Source organism: Coregonus clupeaformis, chromosome 28 (genome assembly GCF_020615455.1).
Source record: "Coregonus clupeaformis isolate EN_2021a chromosome 28, ASM2061545v1, whole genome shotgun sequence".
Lineage (NCBI taxonomy): Eukaryota > Metazoa > Chordata > Actinopteri > Salmoniformes > Salmonidae > Coregonus > Coregonus clupeaformis.
The window spans coordinates 27,253,611-27,275,193 of NC_059219.1; the positions used below are offsets into that span (position 1 = coordinate 27,253,611).

General features: G+C 45.5%; 1 protein-coding gene across 1 annotated transcript in view; it reads left to right on the top strand.

Moving 5' to 3' along the window:
* LOC121543411 (semaphorin-3ab-like) overlaps positions 1-20,446 on the top strand; it is a 59,221-nt gene extending 38,775 nt beyond the window's left edge. The window contains exons 7-16 of the mRNA XM_045208829.1: positions 6,134-6,276; positions 6,624-6,738; positions 6,913-6,982; positions 11,483-11,627; positions 11,997-12,216; positions 12,632-12,723; positions 12,956-13,155; positions 16,363-16,430; positions 16,634-16,779; positions 17,062-20,446. Coding sequence (XP_045064764.1) covers positions 6,134-6,276; positions 6,624-6,738; positions 6,913-6,982; positions 11,483-11,627; positions 11,997-12,216; positions 12,632-12,723; positions 12,956-13,155; positions 16,363-16,430; positions 16,634-16,779; positions 17,062-17,898 — 2,036 coding nt within the window. The 3' untranslated portion in view covers positions 17,899-20,446. The remainder of the gene's footprint in view (positions 1-6,133; positions 6,277-6,623; positions 6,739-6,912; positions 6,983-11,482; positions 11,628-11,996; positions 12,217-12,631; positions 12,724-12,955; positions 13,156-16,362; positions 16,431-16,633; positions 16,780-17,061) is intronic.
* The last annotated feature ends 1,137 nt before the right edge of the window (positions 20,447-21,583 follow it).

The following is a 21,583-nucleotide window of genomic DNA, read 5'->3' on the forward strand; positions in this document are numbered from 1 at the left end:
CCCGAATAAAACTCTCCCAACTTCCACTTTAGAAATTAGAATTGTTGTAAACTACAGCGGTTCAATGTTTCAAGGACTAGACTGAACTTACTTTATTCAGCTAGCTAACTATGACGCCATAGCTAACTAGCATGCTAGCATCCAATAACACACAGTTTAGCACCAATACTTGGTTACAACAAACTACCAATAGTGTGTTAACACACTAAACAGATAATTCGTGTCCGTGTCTAGTTCTTTCATAACGCAGCAATGATTAAACGTTGGCTAGCTAGCACAAAGATATTGTATTTAGCTACCACAGTACAGCCAGCTGGTAGTGTTGGCTAGCTAGCAATGGCTGCTGTGTTGATTTTGTTTGAAAAACGGCGTCGCTGCGAACGAATGTAGCTGGCTAAAAGGATATTGTATTTAGTTGCTACCGTTGCTAATAGCTACTAGCCAGCTAGTCCAGGAGGTGAGTTAGCTAGCTAGCTTCGTGCTACACCCGGCACCGCCGAATACAAAAGTAACCTACAACAACTACCCACAACAGCCCACGATGCCTACTTATAATACCTAATAATATACAGCCCACGATGCCTACCTATAATACCTGACTACAATCTAAATACATAGTTTAAGCCTTACTCGACAAAGCCCAAGCTATGTATAAAGCCAAACTTACCCAACGCCAGCTAACTGGGTGGCAGACTGCAATCAGTAGCTGTAATTAAGTACAGCAGCCACCAACCACCTAACGTTAATGCCTCGGATAATGAGGTTAGAAAAACAGCTGAATGGTAGGTAGCTAGCTGGCTCAATTACAGGTACTCTTAAGCGTGAAATAACATTGGAAACAACTAACCACAGTTGCTAAAAGTTACCAGTAGCTACCCGCTAGCTAGCTAGCTTTGTTGGTCCAAGTAGTGGGTTAGCTAGCACTCGTGCTTCGCCGGGGTCCGCCGAATACAATACTTACCTACAATAATTACCTACAATAGCCTACAATAACTACCTAAGTAAACTACCTATAATACCTGACTACAATACCTACCTACAATCTAAATACATGGTTTAAGCTTTAATAATTATTGGTCATTTAGCAGACGCTCTTATCCAGAGCGACTTACAGGAGCAATTAGGGTTAAGTGCCTTGCTCAAGGGCACATCGACAGATTTTTCACCTAGTCGGCTCGGGGATTAGAACCAGCGACCTTTCGGTTACTGGCACAACGCTCTTAACCACTAAGCTACCTGCCGCCCGATCTTTACTCAACATCATATAAGAAGCCAAGCTTACCTCCTGCTAGAGAAAACACAACCTCTCCCGACCACCGCGCAGTAGGTCAGACAACCCTTACAGGCTGAAATGAGATGAATCAGTCATTTTTATTGGTCAATAGGAGAGGGGGCTCTAGATAGTATAATACAGATATGATACACATTATCCGTTAAAGCGCATCAAAGGAACCTTCTCATTGGTCAATTGGCGAGAGGACACCATTCATTGGTTTAAACAGCTGTCAGACAGAGCTTAGTCCTATCTATAAGCCCTGAGTATCTCTGATGATTCCCATTCAAAGACCGACATAGATATCAGATCCCATTCATAAAGTCAGTGTGTGTATGAATGTGTGTGGCTGCTGGTGCTGGTGAGATTACCCAGGGGTAGGAAGGAGAGGAGCCCTCACTCTGTCAGTCTGTCTGCATATCCAAGGACTTAATGGCTGCCACACAAAAGGTCAATTTATGTTTTTTTCCCCCGCCGTCCATATTCTTTCCATGGAGTTAATCCCCTCAGCTGTTTTCCGGCAGCAACGTCAAATTTCAACCCCCCACCACCCCCTTACAGCCCCACCTCCCATTCACAGAACAGTGAACCCCCCAAACCCACTCCATGGTGATGAATGCCGTGACATATTCATAAAGAGCGATTTACCCAAAAGGTCATCTTCTCACCTTAATCCTCCTATTATCTGTTTGCCTCTCCATCCATTCGCTCCGGATAAATCCTCTCTGGTTATGGTAATTTGGGGATTACCAAAATGGGTTCTATTCTATTATAGACTCTAGACTCTTATGAATGGTAAGCATGGTATTCATACTTCAGAGAGAATCCTTAATGGCTCTGTGAATAGGTACGCACTTCAAAAGGCTTTAGACCCTAGGTTGGCCAGGCAGACTGTGGCCAAGCCATTTATTTACACATCCTCCCGATCTGTTAACACTCCTAACTTGGAGTTATAGTTAAGCCCTTAACCAATGAAGTGGCCTTTGTCCAACATTAACTGTATTGAATGGCATGAGTGCAGCCGTCGTGGTGTGTGTGTGTGTGTGTGTGTGTACTATCTGTGTGTGGGACTCGCACCCACATGGAGACCGTATAAATCTGGCAGTGTAAAGGTCCTGCTTTGGCCAGGGGTCCTGTATGGTGTGTGTGTGTGTGGATATACTGTACAGTTGCGGCCTAATATATTGGCACCCTTGTGCGTGTGTGTGTGTGTGTGTGTGTGTGTGTGTGTGTGGATATACTGTACAGTTGCGGACTAATATATTGGCACCCTTGTGTGTGTGTGTGCGTCAAATCAAATCAAATCAAGTCAGTGTGTGTGTGTATGTGTGTGGAGATTACCACCGCTGTAACACGGCCCCGCATGTTGCTCTCTCTAACTCGGTTGTGTTGGCGAAACGCCATCTCGCCTTTCCCGTGCCGACGCCTCCGTGACTGACTGCTCCCAGATCAGTTTTCCGTAAAGAGCTCTATCCCTCTAGCCAGGGATATCCAAGCCCTAGGCTCTGGGCTCAAGTCATTTAAGAGTTTGATTTCCTCGCACTCCGAAAGCAGCAATGGATTCATTAGGACTGTGTCCCAAATTGCACTCTATTCCCTAGTCGTGGTCAAAAGTTTTGAGAATGACACAAGTACTGGTCTTCACAAAGTTTGCTGCTTCAGTGTTTTTAGATATTGTTGTCAGATGTTACTATGGTATACTGAAGTATAATTACAAGCATTCCATAAGTGTCAAAGGCTTTTATTGACAAGTTTATGCAAAGAGTCAATATTTGCAGTGTTGACCCTTCTTTTTCAAGACCTCTGCAATCCGCCCTGGCATGCTGTCAATTAACTTCTGGGCCACATCCTGACTGATGGCAGCCCATTCTTGCATAATCAAGTTTGTCAGAATTTGTGGGTTTTTGTTTGTCCGCCCGCCTTTTGAGGATTGACCACAAGTTCTCAATGGGATTAAGGTCTGGGGAGTTTCCTGGCCATGGACCCAAAATGTCGATGTTTTGTTCCCCGAGCCACTTAGTTATCACTTTTACCTTATGGCAAGGTGCTCCATCATGCTGGAAAAGGCATTGGTCGTCACCAAACTGTTCTTGGATGGTTGGGAGAAGTTGCTCTCGGAGGATGTGTTGGTACCATTCTTTATTCATGGCTGTGTTCTTAGGCAAAATTGTGAGTGAGCCCACTCCCTTGGCTGAGAAGCAAACCCACACATGAATGGTCTCAGGATGCTTTACTGTTGGCATGACACAGGACTGATGGTAGCGCTCACATTGTCTTCTCCGGACAAGCTTTTTTCCAGATGCCCCAAACAATCGGAAAGGGGATTAATCAGAGAAAATGACTTTACCCCAGTCCTCAGCAGTCCAATCCCTGTACCTTTTGCAAAATATCAGTCTGTCCCTGATGTTTTTCCTGGAGAGAAGTGGCTTCCTCGCTGCCCTTCTTGACACTAGGCCATCCTCCAAAAGTCTTCACCTCACTGTGCGTGCAGATGCACTCACACCTGTCTGCTGCCATTCCTGAGCAAGCTCTGCACTGGTGGTGCCCCGATCCCGCAGCTGAATCAACTTTAGGAGACGGTCCTGGCGCTTGCTGGACTTTCTTGGGCGCCCTGAAGCCTTCTTCACAACAATTGAACCTCTCTCCTTGAAGTTCTTGATGGTCCGATAAATGGTTGACTTAGGTGCAATCTTACTAGCAGCAATATCCTTGCCTGTGAAGCCCTTTTTGTGCAAGGCAATGATGACGGCATGTGTTTCCTTGCAGGTAACCATGGTTAACAGAGGAAGAACAATGATTTCAAGCACCACCCTCCTTTTAAAGCTTCCAGTCTGTTATTCTAACTCAATCAGCATGACAGAGTGATCTCCAGCCTTGTCCTCGTCAACACTCTCACCTGTGTTAACGAGAGAAGCACTGACATGATGTCAGCTGGTCCTTTTGTGGCAGGGCTGAAATGCAGTGGAAATGTTTTTTTGGGGGATTAAATCAAATCAAATACAATTTTATTTGCCACATGTGCCGAATACAACAGGTGTAGACATTACCGTGAAATGCTTTTTAAATAAAAAAGTAAACTAAAACAATAACAACAAAAAAGTGTTGAGAAAAAAAGAGCAGAAGTAAAATAAAATAACAGTAGGGAGGCTATATACAGGGGGGTACCGATGCAGAGTCAATGTGCAGGGGCACCGGCTAGTTGAGGTAGTTGAGGTAATATGTACATGTGGGTAGAGTTAAAGCGACTATGCATAAGTAATTAACAGTAGCAGCAGCGTAAAAAGATGAGGTGGGGTTGTGGGGCAGTGCAAATAGTCCGGGTAGCCTTGATTAGCTGTTCAGGAGTCTTATGGCTTGGGGGTAGAAGCTGTTGAGAAGCCTTTTGGACCTAGACTTGGCACTCCGGTACTGCTTGCCATGCGGTAGCAGAGAGAACAGTCTATGACTAGGGTGGCTGGAGTCTTTGACAATTTTGAGGGCCTTCCTCTGACACCGCCTGGTATAGAGGTCCTGGATGGCAGGAAGCTTGGCCCCAGTGATGTACTGGGCCGTACGCACTACCCTCTGTAGTGCCTTGCGGTCGGAGGCCGAGCAGTTGCCATACCAGGCGGTGATGCAACCAGTCAGGATGCTCTCGATGGTGCAGCTGTATAACTTTTTGAGGATCTAAGTTCATTTTCATGGCAAAGAGGGACTTTGCAATTAATTGCAATTCATCTGATCACTCTTCATAACATTCTGGAGTATATGCAAATTACCATCATAAAAATTGAGGCAGCAGACTTTGTGAAAATTTATATTTGTGTCATTCTCAAAACTTTTGACCACGACTGTAGTGCACCCTATGGGCCCTGGTCAAAGGAAGTGCACTATATAGGGAATAGGGTGCCATTGCCCCGTGTAGCTCAGTTGGTAGAGCATGGCGCTTGCAATGCCAGAGTTGTGGGTTCATTTCCCACGGGGGCCCAGTATGAAAATGTATGCACTCACTAACTGTAAGTCGCTCTGGATAAGAGCGTCTGCTAAATTACTAAAATTTAAAATTTAAAAATGTAATTCAGGATGCATACTAAAGTGTATATTGCATAGAATCAGAGTCATATGTGTTTGTAGGGAAGAGGTGTCTTCATATAGGGGTTATGGAGGACTGGAGGATGGAGGTGTCTTCATATAGGGGTTATGGAGGACTGGAGGATGGAGGTGTCTTCATATAGGGGTTATGGAGGACTGGAGGATGGAGGTGTCTTCTTATAGGGGTTATGGAGGACTGGAGGATGGAGGTGTCTTCATATAGGGGTTATGGAGGACTGGAGGATGGAGGTGTCATCATATAGGGGTTATGGAGGACTGGAGGATGGAGGTGTATTCATATAGGGGTTATGGAGGACTGGAGGATGGAGGTGTCTTCATATAGGGGTTATGGAGGACTGGAGGATGGAGGTGTCTTCATATAGGGGTTATGGAGGACTGGAGGATGGAGGTGTCTTCTTATAGGGGTTATGGAGGACTGGAGGATGGAGGTGTCTTCATATAGGGGTTATGGGGGACTGGAGGATGGAGGTGTCTTCAAATAGGGGTTATGAAGGACTGGAGGATGGAGGTGTCTTCATATAGGGGTTATGGAGGACTGGAGGATGGAGGACATGGTGGAATTAGATAGTGGTTGGTTTAATGTGGATATGAGGGTTTCAAGGTTAAGCCCTGGCGAAAATGAGTCATTGTTTGTTTATCAAGCTGGTGTTTGTTTGGGTACTCATGTATCTGTGTTTGCACATATGTATTTGAATGTGTGATCATGTGTGTGTGTGTTTGTGTGTGTGTGTGTTTGTACCCGTTTAATTGTTAACATGTGTGTTTCAGACCCAAGGTTTGTAGGTGTAAACCTGATCCCAGAGAGTGACAACCCTGAAGATGACAAGATCTTCCTGTTCTTCAAAGAGAACGCCATGGACGGAGAACACACTGGCAAGGCCACCATCGCCCGCATAGGACAACTGTGTAAGGTAACAACACACACACACACAAGCACCCATGGTATGCACGGACAGACACGCTAACACACATGGACACATGGAGACACACACAAAACACACAGTAACAAACCAGCATAATGGATATATCAAACTGACACACACACAATTAAATTCACAGGGACACAAATATATGTCACATACAGTACGTAGATGTAATATTCTCATTTGGTTCCCCAATACCAAAGCTGAATTCACACAAGTCTTATATATTGTGGATTTGCATGCTTGCGTATAGGCTATCTGTGTGTAACGTGTGTGTGTGTAACGTATGTGTAACGTGTGTGTGTGTGTGTGTTTGTGTGTGCCTGTCCCCGCAGAATGACCTGGGAGGTCACAGGAGTCTGGTCAACAAGTGGACCACCTTCCTCAAGGCCAGACTGACCTGCTCAGTGCCAGGCCTCAACGGCATCGACACACACTTCGATGAGCTGCGTAAGGAACTGTCTGTGTGTGTGTGTGTGTGTGTGTGAGCCTCTCTGTGGTTACTTTCTACCCAAGAGGGGTACGTATCGTAGCATTGTTTCATTGAAACACTGTATGATGTTTGGATGGTTGTGCTAATGTACTAACGTGCTAATGTGCTAATGTTGTTTCCATGTGTTTCAGAGGATGTCTTTCTAATGAGCTCCAAAGATCCTAAGAACCCAGTGATCTATGCTGTATTCACCACTTCTAGGTAATGATCAAGATATTTATGATTCATAAAACCTACTGTGCCTTTATGTGTGTTCAATACAACTACTATTGATCATAGTACACATGCACTGCTAGGCGCTATGTGTTCCAACAGACCACAATGGTAATACCATTTGTGTGTGACAGTTTTTCTGTGGTTTGTCATGTGTATGTTGCTAGGGAATCTGTACTGTATAACAGTGAAAGCACTGACCATTCTAGACAAACGACTAAAACACACAAAGCTCATATCTCTACTGTCCTCTCTCTTTCTGTAATGCTAAGCAATCCTTTATAAAAACATTTTTGTCCCCTTTAATCCACTTACAGGTGGCCAGAAATCACCTCGTCTTACCTCCCCCTCAAATTGGAAATCCCTTATAGCCAATTCCCCGTTCTCTGCTACCTGTCCCCTTTCATTGTAAAACTCTGTGGAACCTTGGAGCTAAATCTGATTAGGTGGTGGAGAGGTAGTGGGGTGGGGAAGGGGGGGACACAATCCCGAGTGGCACAGTGGTCTAAGGCACTGCATCGCAGTGCTAGCTGTGTCACTAGAGATCCTGGTTCGAATCCAGGCTCTGTCGCAGCCGGCCGTGACCGGGAGACCCATGGGCGGCGCACAATTGGTCCAGCGTCGTCCAAGGTAGGGGAGGGTTTGGCTGGCAGGGATGTGGGTTCGTTTCCCACGGGGGTCAGTATTAAAAATAAAATAAAAACATGTATGCATTCAAGATAAGAGCGTCTGCTAAATGACTACATTTCTCCCTAATTAACATTTTACAAAAGCTCCTCCATTAATCTTTAATGCTTTACTATTCTCTGGGATTCAGGGTGGACAGATGTTCCTATGCAACCCACATCACTGCTAGCCTGGTCCCACACCAGTTTGTGCTGTATAGCCAACTCCTATGGTCATTGTCACGGTATGCTAGCCTGGTCCCTGATCAGTTTGTACTGTGTAGGCAAGGTCCCATACCAGTTTGTGGTGTATAGCTATGGTCTCAGATCAGTTTGTGCTTTATAGCCAAGGTCCCAGATCAGTTTGTGCTTTATAGCCAAGGTCCCAGATCAGTTTGTGCTTTATAGCCAACTCATTGTCATGGTATGCTAGCCTGGTCCCAGATCAGTTTGTGCTGTATAGCCAACTCCAAAGGTCATTGTCAAAATATAGTTTTTGAGAGAACTATCTCTTTAAGTACCAATCTTCTGGCACCAGGCTATATCACTGCTGAGTCTATATCTAGATTTACCCTGCAGGAAACCAGGCTAAACCATTCATCACTCTCTCCAAAGTACATATGGCTGCATCTCAAGTAGAGCTGGGACGAAACACTGAAGATTATTGACACCGACCGATCACTTATCACAGCCATTTTGCTGATATCCTTTTTTACGATAAGTAGCCTATACTAGAGAAAGGTGAAGTTGGAAATTACATTTGTTTGCTAATATGGGTGATTGTTAATAGGGTAGGAGAATTAATATCTACAACCATCAAACTAGTAGCAGTAGTTTAAAGGATTTTTTTTTTTTTTACTGTGGTGCACATTAATGTTATAAACCAGGGGTCCTCAACCTTTAACACCTGTCTTGTCTAATCATCAGGTGAATGATATACATTAATGTTATAAACCAGGGGTCCTCAACCTTTAACACCTGTCTTGTCTAATCATCAGGTGAATGATAATGGCAAGGAGAAGTAATCAACATTATAAAATGAATAGATCTGGTTTTCATTCTTTTGACCTTCCCACAGTACAGTGGGGAAAAAAAGTATTTAGTCAGCCACCAATTGTGCAAGTTCTCCCACTTAAAAAGATGAGAGAGGCCTGTAATTTTCATCATAGGTACACGTCAACTATGACAGACAAATTGAGAAAAAAAATCCAGAAAATCACATTGTAGGATTTTTAATGAATTTATTTGCAAATTATGGTGGAAAATAAGTATTTGGTCACATACAAACAAGCAAGATTTCTGGCTCTCACAGACCTGTAACTTTATTATTTAAGAGGCTCCTCTGTCCTCCACTCGTTACCTGTATTAATGGCACCTGTTTGAACTTGTATCAGTATAAAAGACACCTGTCCACAACCTCAAACAGTCACACTCCAAACTCCACTATGGCCAAGACCAAAGAGCTGTCAAAGGACACCAGAAACAAAATTGTAGACCTGCACCAGGCTGGGAAGACTGAATCTGCAATAGGTAAGCAGCTTGGTTTGAAGAAATCAACTGTGGGAGCAATTATTAGGAAATGGAAGACATACAAGACCACTGATAATCTCCCTCGATCTGGGGCTCCACGCAAGATCTCACCCGTGGGGTCAAAATGATCACAAGAACGGTGAGCAAAAATCCCAGAACCACAAGGGGGGACCTAGTGAATGACCTGCAGCGAGCTGGGACCAAAGTAACAAAGCCTACCATCAGTAACACACTACGCCGCCAGGGACTCAAATCCTGCAGTGCCAGACGTGTCCCCCTGCTTAAGCCAGTACATGTCCAGGCCCGTCTGAAGTTTGCTAGAGTGCATTTGGATGATCCAGAAGAGGATTGGGAGAATGTCATATGGTCAGATGAAACCAAAATAGAACTTTTTGGTAAAAACTCAACTCGTCGTGTTTGGAGGACAAAGAATGCTGAGTTGCATCCAAAGAACACCATACCTACTGTGAAGCGTAGGGGTGGAAACATCATGCTTTGGGGCTGTTTTTCTGCAAAGGGACCAGGACGACTGATCCGTGTAAAGGAAAGAATGAATGGGGCCATGTATCGTGAGATTTTGAGTGAAAACCTCCTTCCATCAGCAAGGGCATTGAAGATGAAACGTGGCTGGGTCTTTCAGCATGACAATGATCCCAAACACACCGCCCGGGTAACAAAGGAGTGGCTTCGTAAGAAGCATTTCAAGGTCCTGGAGTGGCCTAGCCAGTCTCCAGATCTCAACCCCATAGAAAATCTTTGGAGGGAGTTGAAAGTCTGTGTTGCCCAGCGACAGCCCCAAAACATCACTGCTCTAGAGGAGATATGCATGGAGGAATGGGCCAAAATACCAGCAACAGTGTGTGAAAACCTTGTGAAGACTTACAGAAAACGTTTGACCTGTGTCATTGCCAACAAATGGTATATAACAAAGTATTGAGAAACTTTTGTTATTGACCAAATACTTATTTTCCACCTCAATTTGTCTGTCATAGTTGACGTGTACCTATGATGAAAATTACAGGCTTCTCTCATCTTTTTAAGTGGGAGAACTTGCACAATTGGTGGCTGACTAAATACTTTTTTCCCCACTGCATAATTGTGTGTAAACTCTAAGATAGCCTATTAGCTAGAACGGTAACTCCAAACACATTTTCGCTAAGAGCAGCCATTTAGCTGGTAAAACAAAGGTTAGCCATGTGTTGGCAAACATTATGTCCAAGTCATGCAAGCTTCTCAGCAGCCAGCGGCACTTGCCACACTGGTCACCTATTCGTGGCTGCTTTTTCAACACCTATGTCAGATACTCCAGTGAGTGTAATTGGCTCCAATGAGTGTAATTTGCTCAATAGGCCTTGTTGCAATAGGCCTTGTTCCACTTTTTTATTTGTGTAATATTTGTGAGGTTGAACACTCCTGTTATAAATGTAACATTATATTTATCGTTATCGCATCAGTTCAGACAATTTATCGCGATATATGGATATTTTTCCGTATTGCCCAGCTCTAATCTGATACTATTCTCTATATAGTGCAGTGCACTACTTTACCCAAGAGACAGGGGAATATGGTATGTCCATAAATAATCAGTATTATGTGCATTTAGTCAATTAAAATATATTATTTTATATTTTATGGTAGTATATGGATTTGTTTGAATTCATTCTAGAGGAATTGTTATAGTCTTGAATAATTTCTTGGAAATGATTCTGTCTAGCCCTGCGATTCACACGGATACACTTTACCACTTGGAATACATGATGGAATTGTCCATTGGAATACCTACAGTGGTGGAATACTGCAACACAGAATTCAGATCATTCCCTCCAACTGTATTCCATTAGCAGTGAATTACGGTCTCGCTCGTTGGTAACCGGCCTAAATTCCTGTCCATTCTCTGGAAGCTGGATTCTATCACAGCCATGTTTCTAACCGTCATCCTCTCCATTAAATTATGACAACATTCTTCCTGGTCTGTCTGTTGTATGTCAAGGTGAGCTTTGATTCTGTCTTCTAGTACAGCTTTAATATCAGGCCTGCATTTGTTATTGTCTTGTGATGGTGATGGGTCTCACCATCTTTTTTTCCCACTCTCTATCTCTTTTCTTCTCTCTCTCTCTCTCTCTCTCTCTCTCTCTCTCTCTCTCTCTCTCTCTCTCTCTCTCTCTCTCTCTCTCTCTCTCTCTCTCTCTCTCTCTCTCTCTCTCTCTCTCTCTCTCTCTCTCTCTCTCTCTCTCTCTCTGTCTCTGTCTCTGTCTCTGTCTCTGTCTCTCTACCTCCCTACCTCCCTCTACAGTAACATATTCAAAGGCTCAGCAGTGTGTATGTACAACATGGCAGACATCCGGAGGGTCTTCCTGGGTCCCTATGCCCACCGAGATGGGCCCACCTACCAGTGGGTACCCTTCCAGGGGAGGGTGCCCTACCCCCGCCCTGGCACGGTGAGTCATAGGGGGTCATATGGGGGTTATGACAGGTTATAGCACCTCATAGCTGCTACTTAGAAGCTAATAGGCAAATACAAGTAAATCACAACTGATACTTACAACCTATATTTACGTATGGAAGTATCAAGTGACTGATGCCACACATAGCAAGTTTTATAGAAGAAATGAATATCAATAGTTATAGCAAGGTAACATGTGACTTATGAAAGGGAAACATAACATTAGTATTCATCACAATAACCTCAATAACCATATTTCCTACTTATTTAAACATGGTACAACATGAAATACATGACTTCAGTTCCAGACCCATAGATGCATTAAAACTGACTTGTTAACTCTATAACCTCTTGTTCTTCATAGTGCCCCAGCAAAACGTTTGGGGGCTTCGACTCCACCAAGGACCTCCCTGATGATGTGATCACCTTCGCGCGGGGCCACCCGGCCATGTTTAACCCCGTGCACCCCATCGGGGGTCGTCCCATCGTGGTGCGGACCGACGTGGACTACCAGTTCTCCCAGCTAGTGGTGGATAAGGTGGAGGCCGAGGACGGACAGTACGACGTCATGTTCATCGGAACAGGTCAGTGAGATATTTTTAGATAATCATTTTTTTTTAACTGGTTGAATGCTACATGAAAAAAAGGTACATGTTTTTTTTTTTTAAGTGTTGACGCGCCTAAGGGAATTTATGATTTGTGCTCAAGGTTGTTATGCTGCATGAGCGCAAAAACCAAGTAAATGTCACCTTGACATGCATTGAAGTAGAACTAAGATTAATTCTGTGTTCTCTCCATTGGAATATTATATGAAGTATGTAAGGGACAACTGAAATGAAAAGTGTAATTTTACAGTAGAAATATGTATAGAATATGCTAATTCATACATAATAAAAGCTAGATGTTGACATATGTTTCCTGTTCTAGACCTGGGCACAGTCCTGAAGGTGGTTAGGGTCAGATAGATAACTAGATACTGATGTATGTTTCCTGTTCTAGACCTGGGCACAGTCCTGAAGGTGGTTACCATCCCAAGAGAGAGCTGGCATGACCTGGAAGAGGTGGTCCTGGAGGAGATGACCGTGTTCAGGGTATGGTCACACACTGGGAAACTGGTTAAGGTTATAATTGATTGCATTTATATGGCAAATATTCAAGGAAGTCTGATAGAACACCTGTAATTTAGTTGGGAAGGGAAGCTAGGGTACATGGTCAATATCTAGCTCTGAAATAAAAGGGGTGGGGAAATCCCATTGGGAGTTATGAGGGGGGTGTCTAAATGAATCAGAATGTTATATCTGCTCTAACTGTGTCTTTCTGCAGGAGTCCACCCCCATCACGGCAATGGAGCTTTCCACCAAACAGCAACAGCTGTACCTGGGCTCGGCGCTGGGCGTTTCCCAGATGCCTTTGCACCGCTGTGAGGTGTACGGGAAGGCTTGCGCTGAGTGCTGTCTGGCCCGCGACCCCTACTGTGCCTGGGACGGAACAGAGTGCTCCCGTTACTTCCCTACCGCCAAGAGGTAGGAACACACACACACAGACATTCACGTACGCGCGCACACACACAAATATGAATGCAGAAAAGCAGAATGAGGGTCTGTGCTTGAAGTAGCAGGAGGCTGGTTCGTAAACGTAAAGTACCAAAGTATCAACACACACACACACACACACACACAGAAAGACAGACAGAAAAGTACGTATGCATACACATATATGCACAGAATCCACATGCAAGCATTTACGCCCATATATCACATATAGTACATGTACACACATTCACTGGTACACACATACACTGGTACACACATACACTGGTACACACATACACTGGTACACACATTCAATTTGAGTGATTGTTGTGCATTCCACAGCTCAGTGGTAAAAACATGCTTCCCCACACACACAGTCCTAGCCAGTAGCAGTGTTAGAACCACTTCACCCTACAGCCAAGAGTTATAAAAAACCCACACCCACACACACACACACACACACACACACACACACACACACACACACACACACACACACACACACACACACACACACCAAATGATAGGCCAGCAGGAGCTGTCTGACTTCTTCACCCCGCCAGCCGAGAGGTATGAACAAACACAACCTCAAATGACCTTCTCTTCCATCCAGCAGGATTAGTCTGACCGCTACCAGCCCTCCACCTCCGTTCGCACAACTCTCCATTAAAAACATAAAACTGACCTAAGATCAGTATCTATACTAGGGAGAGAATGAGAGAATTGAAATGTTGTCCAACTGTACTATAGGTCCTCAGACTATCAGCATCAGAAGTAGGGCTGTAGACAGGCAGGGAGGCCGAGGGCTGGTGGCTCACCCTTGGTCAGGGCTGCTGGGGCGCTCCAGACTAGCAGCATCACAGGGAGGCCGAGGGGTGGTGGCTCACACTTGGTCAGGGCTGCTGGGGCGCTCCAGACTAGCAGCATCACAGGGAGGCCGAGGGCTGGTGGCTCACCCTTGGTCAGGGCTGCTGGGCGCTCCAGACTAGCAGCATCACAGGAGGCCGAGGGGTGGTGGCTCACCCTTCAGGGCTGCTGGGCGCTCCACTCACATCACAGGGAGGCCGAGGGGTGGTGGCTCACCCTTGGTCAGGGCTGCTGGGCGCTCCACTCGCTCACAGGGAGGCGTGGTGGCTCACCCCTGGTCAGGGCTGCTGGGGCGCTCCAGACTAGCAGCATCACAGGGAGGCCGAGGGTGGTGGCTCACCCTTGGTCAGGGCTGCTGGGCGCTCCAGACACCTCACAGGGAGGCCAGGTGGTGGCTCACCCTTGGTCAGGGCTGCTGGGGCGCTCCAGACTAGCAGCATCACAGGGAGGCCGAGGGGTGGTGGCTCACCCTTGGTCAGGGCTGCTGCGCTCCAGACTGCTCACCCTGTCAGGGTGCTGGCGCTCCAGACTAGCAGCATCACAGGGAGGCCGAGGGGTGGTGGCTCACCCTTAGTCAGGGCTGCTGGGGCGCTCCAGTACTCTACAAATATTTTCTTCTCCAGCCCCAGCTAAATGAGAACCAGACGTCCGGGCTTGGCTCAGCAGGCACTCGGACTGCCCTGCACGTGTTCAGACAGCCAAAGACAGGAATGCTCGGGAGGAAATGTAGGAAGAATTGTAGAGTGTGTGTGTGTGTGTCTTGGGTAGGAGCAGGGTGTGTGTATCGGGGGGATGTATGCATGTGTGAGTGTATTTATGTGTGTGGGGGTGGGTAAATGGGTGTGTGTGCATGTTGTTTATATTTGTATGTGTGGGTGGATGGGGTGTGTGAGTTTTTGAATGAGTGTGTGTGTTTGTGAAAGAGAGAAAGAGAGAAAGAGAGAGAGAGAGAGAAGAGACCATCCAATACAGGAATAATCAGCCTAAACCAAACCTCCCTCCCTCTACCTCCACCCCTCGCTCCATTCCTCTATCGCTCCATCTGTTTCACCTTTAAAACTCCAAACCCACTCTCTATTTCCCTCTCCCCTGCCTCACTCTCTCTCTCTCTCTCTCTCTCTCTCTCTCTCTCTCTCTCTCTCTCTCTCTCTCTTTCCCTCTCCTGCCTCTCTCCCCCTCCCCCTCTCTCTCTCTCTCTCTCTCTCTCTTTCCTTCTCTCCTGCCTCTCTCTCTCTCTTTCCCTCTCTCTCTCTCTTTCGCTCTCTCTTTCTGCCTCTCCTGCCTCCCTCTTATAAATGTCCTGTATGGTTAAAGAAACCCTGACACGAGACCTAGAGACCTCCACCTTTGGCTGTGCTCCCCTCTCTCCCCTTTGATTTTTACGACATGTCAGAGCATATGATCTTAGTGGTGGTGAACCAGGGAACCATAGAACCAGGGAACACATAGGGAGCACAGGGAGGCAGGTTATCTGTCAGCAAGTACAAAGCCAGGTTGTGAAAACGTCCACAACGCAGCTGTAAAAACCAGGCTTATAACATGACTCGGACACGCAATCGGCACGAACATGTGCATGGAGTTCACACATGCACACACATGCACACGCATACACACACACACACACACACACACACACACACACACACACACACACACACACACACAGTACGGACTAAAGAGCCTTTCAAGTCGTGGAGGACCTAGTCAGGATCTTTATAGGGGGATTTCAAGGCCCAGGCTAAATGTGTTTCATAATGTTTAGTAATGACGTCCCTGAACGATGAATCACAATGAATCATTCCTTTCATTGGAGCAAAAGGTTGACATGTTTTTAAATGTGATTTTCTCCCTTTTTATTTCTTCCACCCACTCAATAGCATTAGACTTAACAGAGGACTGATGGTGAAATTAACAGTTCTGCTCTGATCTTCAGTTGTACTGCAGAAATGTGTTAGCTGTGCCACTGGTCAAGATTGCCCTCTAGTGGTATAAACGTCACAGTACATAGAACCCCGACTCGATGGAACTGAGGAGTGAAATAAGTCTGAGGAAATATAGACCAGTGAGTGGCCTGACCAACACAAATAGGTTTATATGTTGTGTGTGAGGGAAGTTTATTAACTCATTGGCAACACAATATAACATTTGTATTTTTCTATGGCCCTGTGTGGCTCAGTTGGTAGAGTGTGGTGCTTGCAACGCTTGGGTTGTGGGTTTGATACCCACGGGGGACCAGTACGAAGATGTATGCACGCACAACTGTAAGTTGCTCTGGAGAAGAGCGTCTGCTAAATGACTCAAATGTAAATGTATTCTTTTGTTGTTTCATAGGAGAACAAGACGCCAGGACATCAGGAATGGAGATCCACTCTCCCAGTGCTCTGACCTGCAGCATCATGGTACAAACTTTTTATTTCATACACACACACATGTGCGTGCAGACATGCAACCTTCACCCCCATACACACGTGTGCCCACATAAAACCCATACATGCACCACCCTCCCCCTACACACCCACCACACACCACACACACACACACAAACACACACGCACGCACACTGTAGTGTCTCTCTTGTAACCCTATCCCTGCGTCTGTGTAGATGACGTAGACGGTCTGGGTCATGTGGAGGACAGGAGTGTGTACGGAGTGGAGAACAGCAGCATGTTCCTGGAGTGTAGTCCCAAGTCCCAGAGAGCCCTCATCTACTGGCAGCTCCAGAGACCCAACGAGGACCGCAAACAGGAGGTGGGTACACACACACACACACTGCATGTAAGATGTGTCCTGTTCATGATCATTCTCAATAACTTCCCAATCATTTTCAATAACTTTGCAATCACACTAAACATTCATAAACGATTACCCATTCTCAGTGAGTTTACATGAAAATGAAGTCGTGTGAAATTGCTTCAGTTTGTCATGCACTCAAATGCAATCATATAGAATGGATATTGAATATCTCTATCTCCCTCATCCCCCTCCCTTTCCTCCCCTCCCCCTCGTTTCGTTCTCCATCTCTCTCTCCAGATCAAATCGGAGGACAGGGTGATCCGCACGGAGCAGGGCCTGCTCATCCGCACTCTCACCCAGACCGACTCGGGCGTCTACACCTGTCACGCTGTGGAGCACGGCTTCATCCAGCCCCTCCTCCGCCTCTCCCTCCAGGTCATCCCCACACAGAGGCTGGGTGAGCTGCTGCCCGGTGGTCCTCTTGGTGGAGTTGGAGGGTCTGGTGGTGCAGATGGGCCTGCTGGTGCAGGTGGGTCTGGTGGTGCAGGTCACTCGACAAAACACAAGCTGTGGTATAGGGATTTCCTCTCCCTCCTGGACCACCCTGACCTGAACAGCGTGGAGGAGTTCTGCGAGCGCGTGTGGCGGAAGGAGCGCAAGCAGCGGCGCCTGAAAACCCCCACTATCACCACCAATGGCCAAAGTCTGGCTAGGCTTGACGGAGGAGCTCCAAGCTCAGGCCTAAAGCCTAAAAGTAGTCCTCTTGGCGCAGGTGCACCCAATGCCCAGAAGCAGCAGAGTGGGTCTCCTATGGTGCAGCAGCAGAGCAAAGAGGGGAGCCCCCGGAGCACGAACACCCAGAAGGTGCAACTCCATGTGGGCACGTTGACCCAGGCCCAGGCCCCTACAAACAACAACAACCAGAATGGCCAGAACTCTCAGGCTACACCCAACACCCAGAGCCCCCAGAAGGGCCAGGACGCCCTGGGGGGAAACCTGGGGGGGACCCAGGTGCCTGGTGGGGGGGCCAGAGGTGGACCCCAGCACACAGCCAAATGGAGGCGGATGCAGGACAACAAGAAGGGGCGAAACAGGAGGACCCACGAGCAACAGAGACCCCCGCGGAGTGTCTGAGATGACCACAGCAACACACACACACACACGCGGACATACACACACTTATGCACATACTGCTAAAATATAGACTTGCTATCCCATAAAGATATACTGTAGGAACACACATAATGCAGTACAGTCATGGACATATGCTCATACACACATACTATGTAGACAGAGAAAGACCGTCCCAATGGAATGCTCTTATACATACACATGAAGGACTCACGCACACACGCACACACACACACACACTGCAAATACCCTGTGAAGACTTGGAGAAGACTGGCGACTAACAGGACGTTAAAGACTGAGGCTAAACTGGAATCGTATATGTACTGTACCTGCTAACCATGTGGATATACTGGCCCAGGGTGTACAATGTGAGGAACTGTATATTCCAGGTCCGTGTTGCAAGGGGGACCGAGTTGCCTGGCGGACACATAGCCCTCCTGTACATATGCTACTTCCTTATAGGACTGGGATGGGGTTCAAAAACATTCATTTTCAGTGAGGATGATACATGTTACATTTACACACCTCTGGACAAGTTTGGACAATGGCCCAATGCATGGATACAGGACATTTCAGAAGGGATTGAGACGTTAAAGTTCAGTAGGGACGTCCGTTACTGCAGCTACTGGCCTTGTTGACATGCACATGAGAGAAGGAAGAGGATGCCCACTATATAGAGACTGGAAGAACTATAAGGATAAGGAATCATTTGTCCAGTCGATTGCAAACTACAACAGAAATACATCAAAAGAAGCACAGTCATTTTCAGAGAGTGAACTGCAATTCCCACAATACAGTTGGTCGGCTCAACTTTGTTCAATTGATTCAATTCACAATGACTCTCATGAATGAGCACTTTGGGCTTGTACATAGAGCTTGACTGTCTTATAGGTCAAACAGATTAAATGGGGCACGGTTAGCTGGTTGACAATCCACAACGATGCCCCCCATATTGTTTGTAGTTCAATAACAGAATGATTCAATATAAAACGACAAAATCCACAATAGCCTGTGGTCTGTGCAACAAAGTCAAGCTTCTCTTCCTCCCAAGGCTTGAAAAGCATCATGCATGTCGTAGTCAATCGATGTTCATGATTTGAATAAGCTATTTCTCGCCAGTTACCTGCTATGTAATTTGAACAAAGTTATTTTTTATGTTAAAGGAGTCCTATAAAAAGAAAAATACATTTATTGTTTTTATTTGCTATTTACTTTTCTCACTCTCCCTACAAACCACTGCATCCCTGTTGGGGTAAACAAGTATGTAGTAGAATTTTTTGACCTACCCCTTTAAGTTATTTTAGTTTCTTTGCTCTTTTTCCTGGAGTTTGCTGCGTGTGAACTTATAATTCCAGTCATATGTTCGTGCTCAGTCTGGAAAGCAGACTGCCTATTGATCCTGTACATATACACACAACAACAAAACGACTCTTTATGTATGTAAATATATACAACCAGAACACCACTTGATTATTTATTTCTCATTGTTTTGTGAAAGGGTTGCATTTATTTTTGATATTCTGGTATTTTGGCTCATCAATATTCAAGAAAACAAAACTGCGACACGTTGAGAAACACAGATGGACCAATGAGGACGGACTTCCTCTGTCAAGGACTCTGTCAAGGAAACACAGATGGACCAATGAGGATGGACCTCCTCTGTCAAGAGTGGGAGCAGGGGGTTGTTGTGTGTTTTATAGTATCCAGACTGAGAGCCTTCAGAATGATAAGCACAAGTTTCTCCTGCCCTCTTCTTCTACGTGTCTGTCCCTTCTGCTCTTTTCGGAAATGGGTGATTTTTCTACCCAGGAGGTTTTTCCGTTGGAGTTTGGAACCCCATACACTATTTCATTTGCTCATCCCAAATACTCATTGTATGTAAGATAATACTACCCAAAACCTGACAAACATTAGCTGTGAATTTCTATGTAAGAACTAGTAAGGAAAACGTTAAAATCTAAACCTAGTCTGAGGAGAAGACGCTGAGTTAAAGCTGCATGTAAACGCTACCTAAGTGCAACTTTTCTATTGTCTCTAGATGTTTCCTGTGAGAGGTAAATGTCCTATAGGCAAGATGTGTAAGAGAGATGTGAATATTCTTCCTTTTTGCCAAAACAAAGACGCCAACATGTACCAGGGGTGTATTCACTAGGAACCTAACAGAAGCAAACAGGCCGAAACGGGGAGGGACTAACCTGAACTTGTCCAATAAGAAACGCACAATTTTGTTGCAAATCGTTTTCCGTAGCAAAACGTTTTGCTATGGTGTCTGCTAATGAATACACCCCAGTAATGTTACTCCAACCCCAAAACTTGTATTAAGACCTTAAACTTTTCATACAACAATGTGTTTCCCCCTCAGTATACAACAAGAGTGATGTGTCAATGCAATAATGGACAGCAAATAGCAAGGTTTCCCTGAGGTTTGCGGTATGTTTCCAGTCTCTCACGGTGTGTAGGGTGGACGAGGAGAGAAGCGATACCACTGCTGTAATATGGTTCTTCCTGGCATGCGTTCAGTTGTCTAATTAAACATTTCCTGTAAAACCTAGCCTTGTTGTTGTTTTTTGTAACCTCTGTCCAGTTATATATGGTACTGTATGATGCATGTTAATCTGAGTTGACAAAATGTATTTTGTTTGTGTTGTACAGTCATTTCAAATTGTACCATTTTATCATATTTAGTCACAGGTGGGCCTGGGAGAAATCAGTAAGTTTGCACGCTCAAACACACAGATAAAAGGTTGAGCTGATGAAAAACAGATTTTTTACTGGAATTATATTATGGTGAATTATATTATATCTTCTTGAAAATAAGTTTGTAAAAATACATTCCAACAGATGGTGAAGCCTACTCCTTCACCAGAGGAGACCATCTGAACTCAGACCAGCCCATGGAAGAAGGTGTGACTCAGTTCTAAGGTACAGTATGTGCTGAATCACAATGGCTGCATTTACAGAGGCAGCCCAATTTTGATATTATTGGCTAAAGATCTGATTGATTAAAAGACCAATTAGTGGCAATAGATCAGGCTCTCAGTGGTGAGTATAGTAAATGGTGAAGTAGAATCACAAGCTCTCTGTCCACATCCTTCAGTGGGTTGACCACTGCTCCCATATAGAGATTTCATTGACTAAAGGCAGGAAAGATGTGTTAAAAAACAGTAATTGATATGTTATACTGTATGTCAGGCATTCCTTGTCGATAAAAACACATGAATAATGAAACTGGAGGTTAATGTTTGGGTTTAGCCACAAGAGTTCCCTATTCTCTGGCCCAAAGGGCTTCCATGTCTACCCAGCTTTTCAGTTCTCTGGCCCAATGGACTTCCATGTCTACCCAGCTTTTCAGTTCTCTGGCCCAATGGACTTCAATGTCTACCCAGCTTTTCAGTTCTCTGGCCCAATGGACTTCCATGTCTACCCAGCTTTTCAGTTCTCTGGCCCAATGGACTTCCATGTCTACCCAGCTTTTCAGTTCTCTGGCCCAATGGACTTCCATGTCTACCCAGCTTTTCAGTTCTCTGGCGCAATGGACTTCCATGTCTACCCAGCTTTTCAGTTCTCTGGCCCAATGGACTTCCATGTCTACCCAGCTTTTCAGTTCTCTGGCCCAATGGACTTCCATGTCTACCCAGCTTTTCAGTTCTCTGGCCCAATGGACTTCCATGTCTACCCAGCTTTTCAG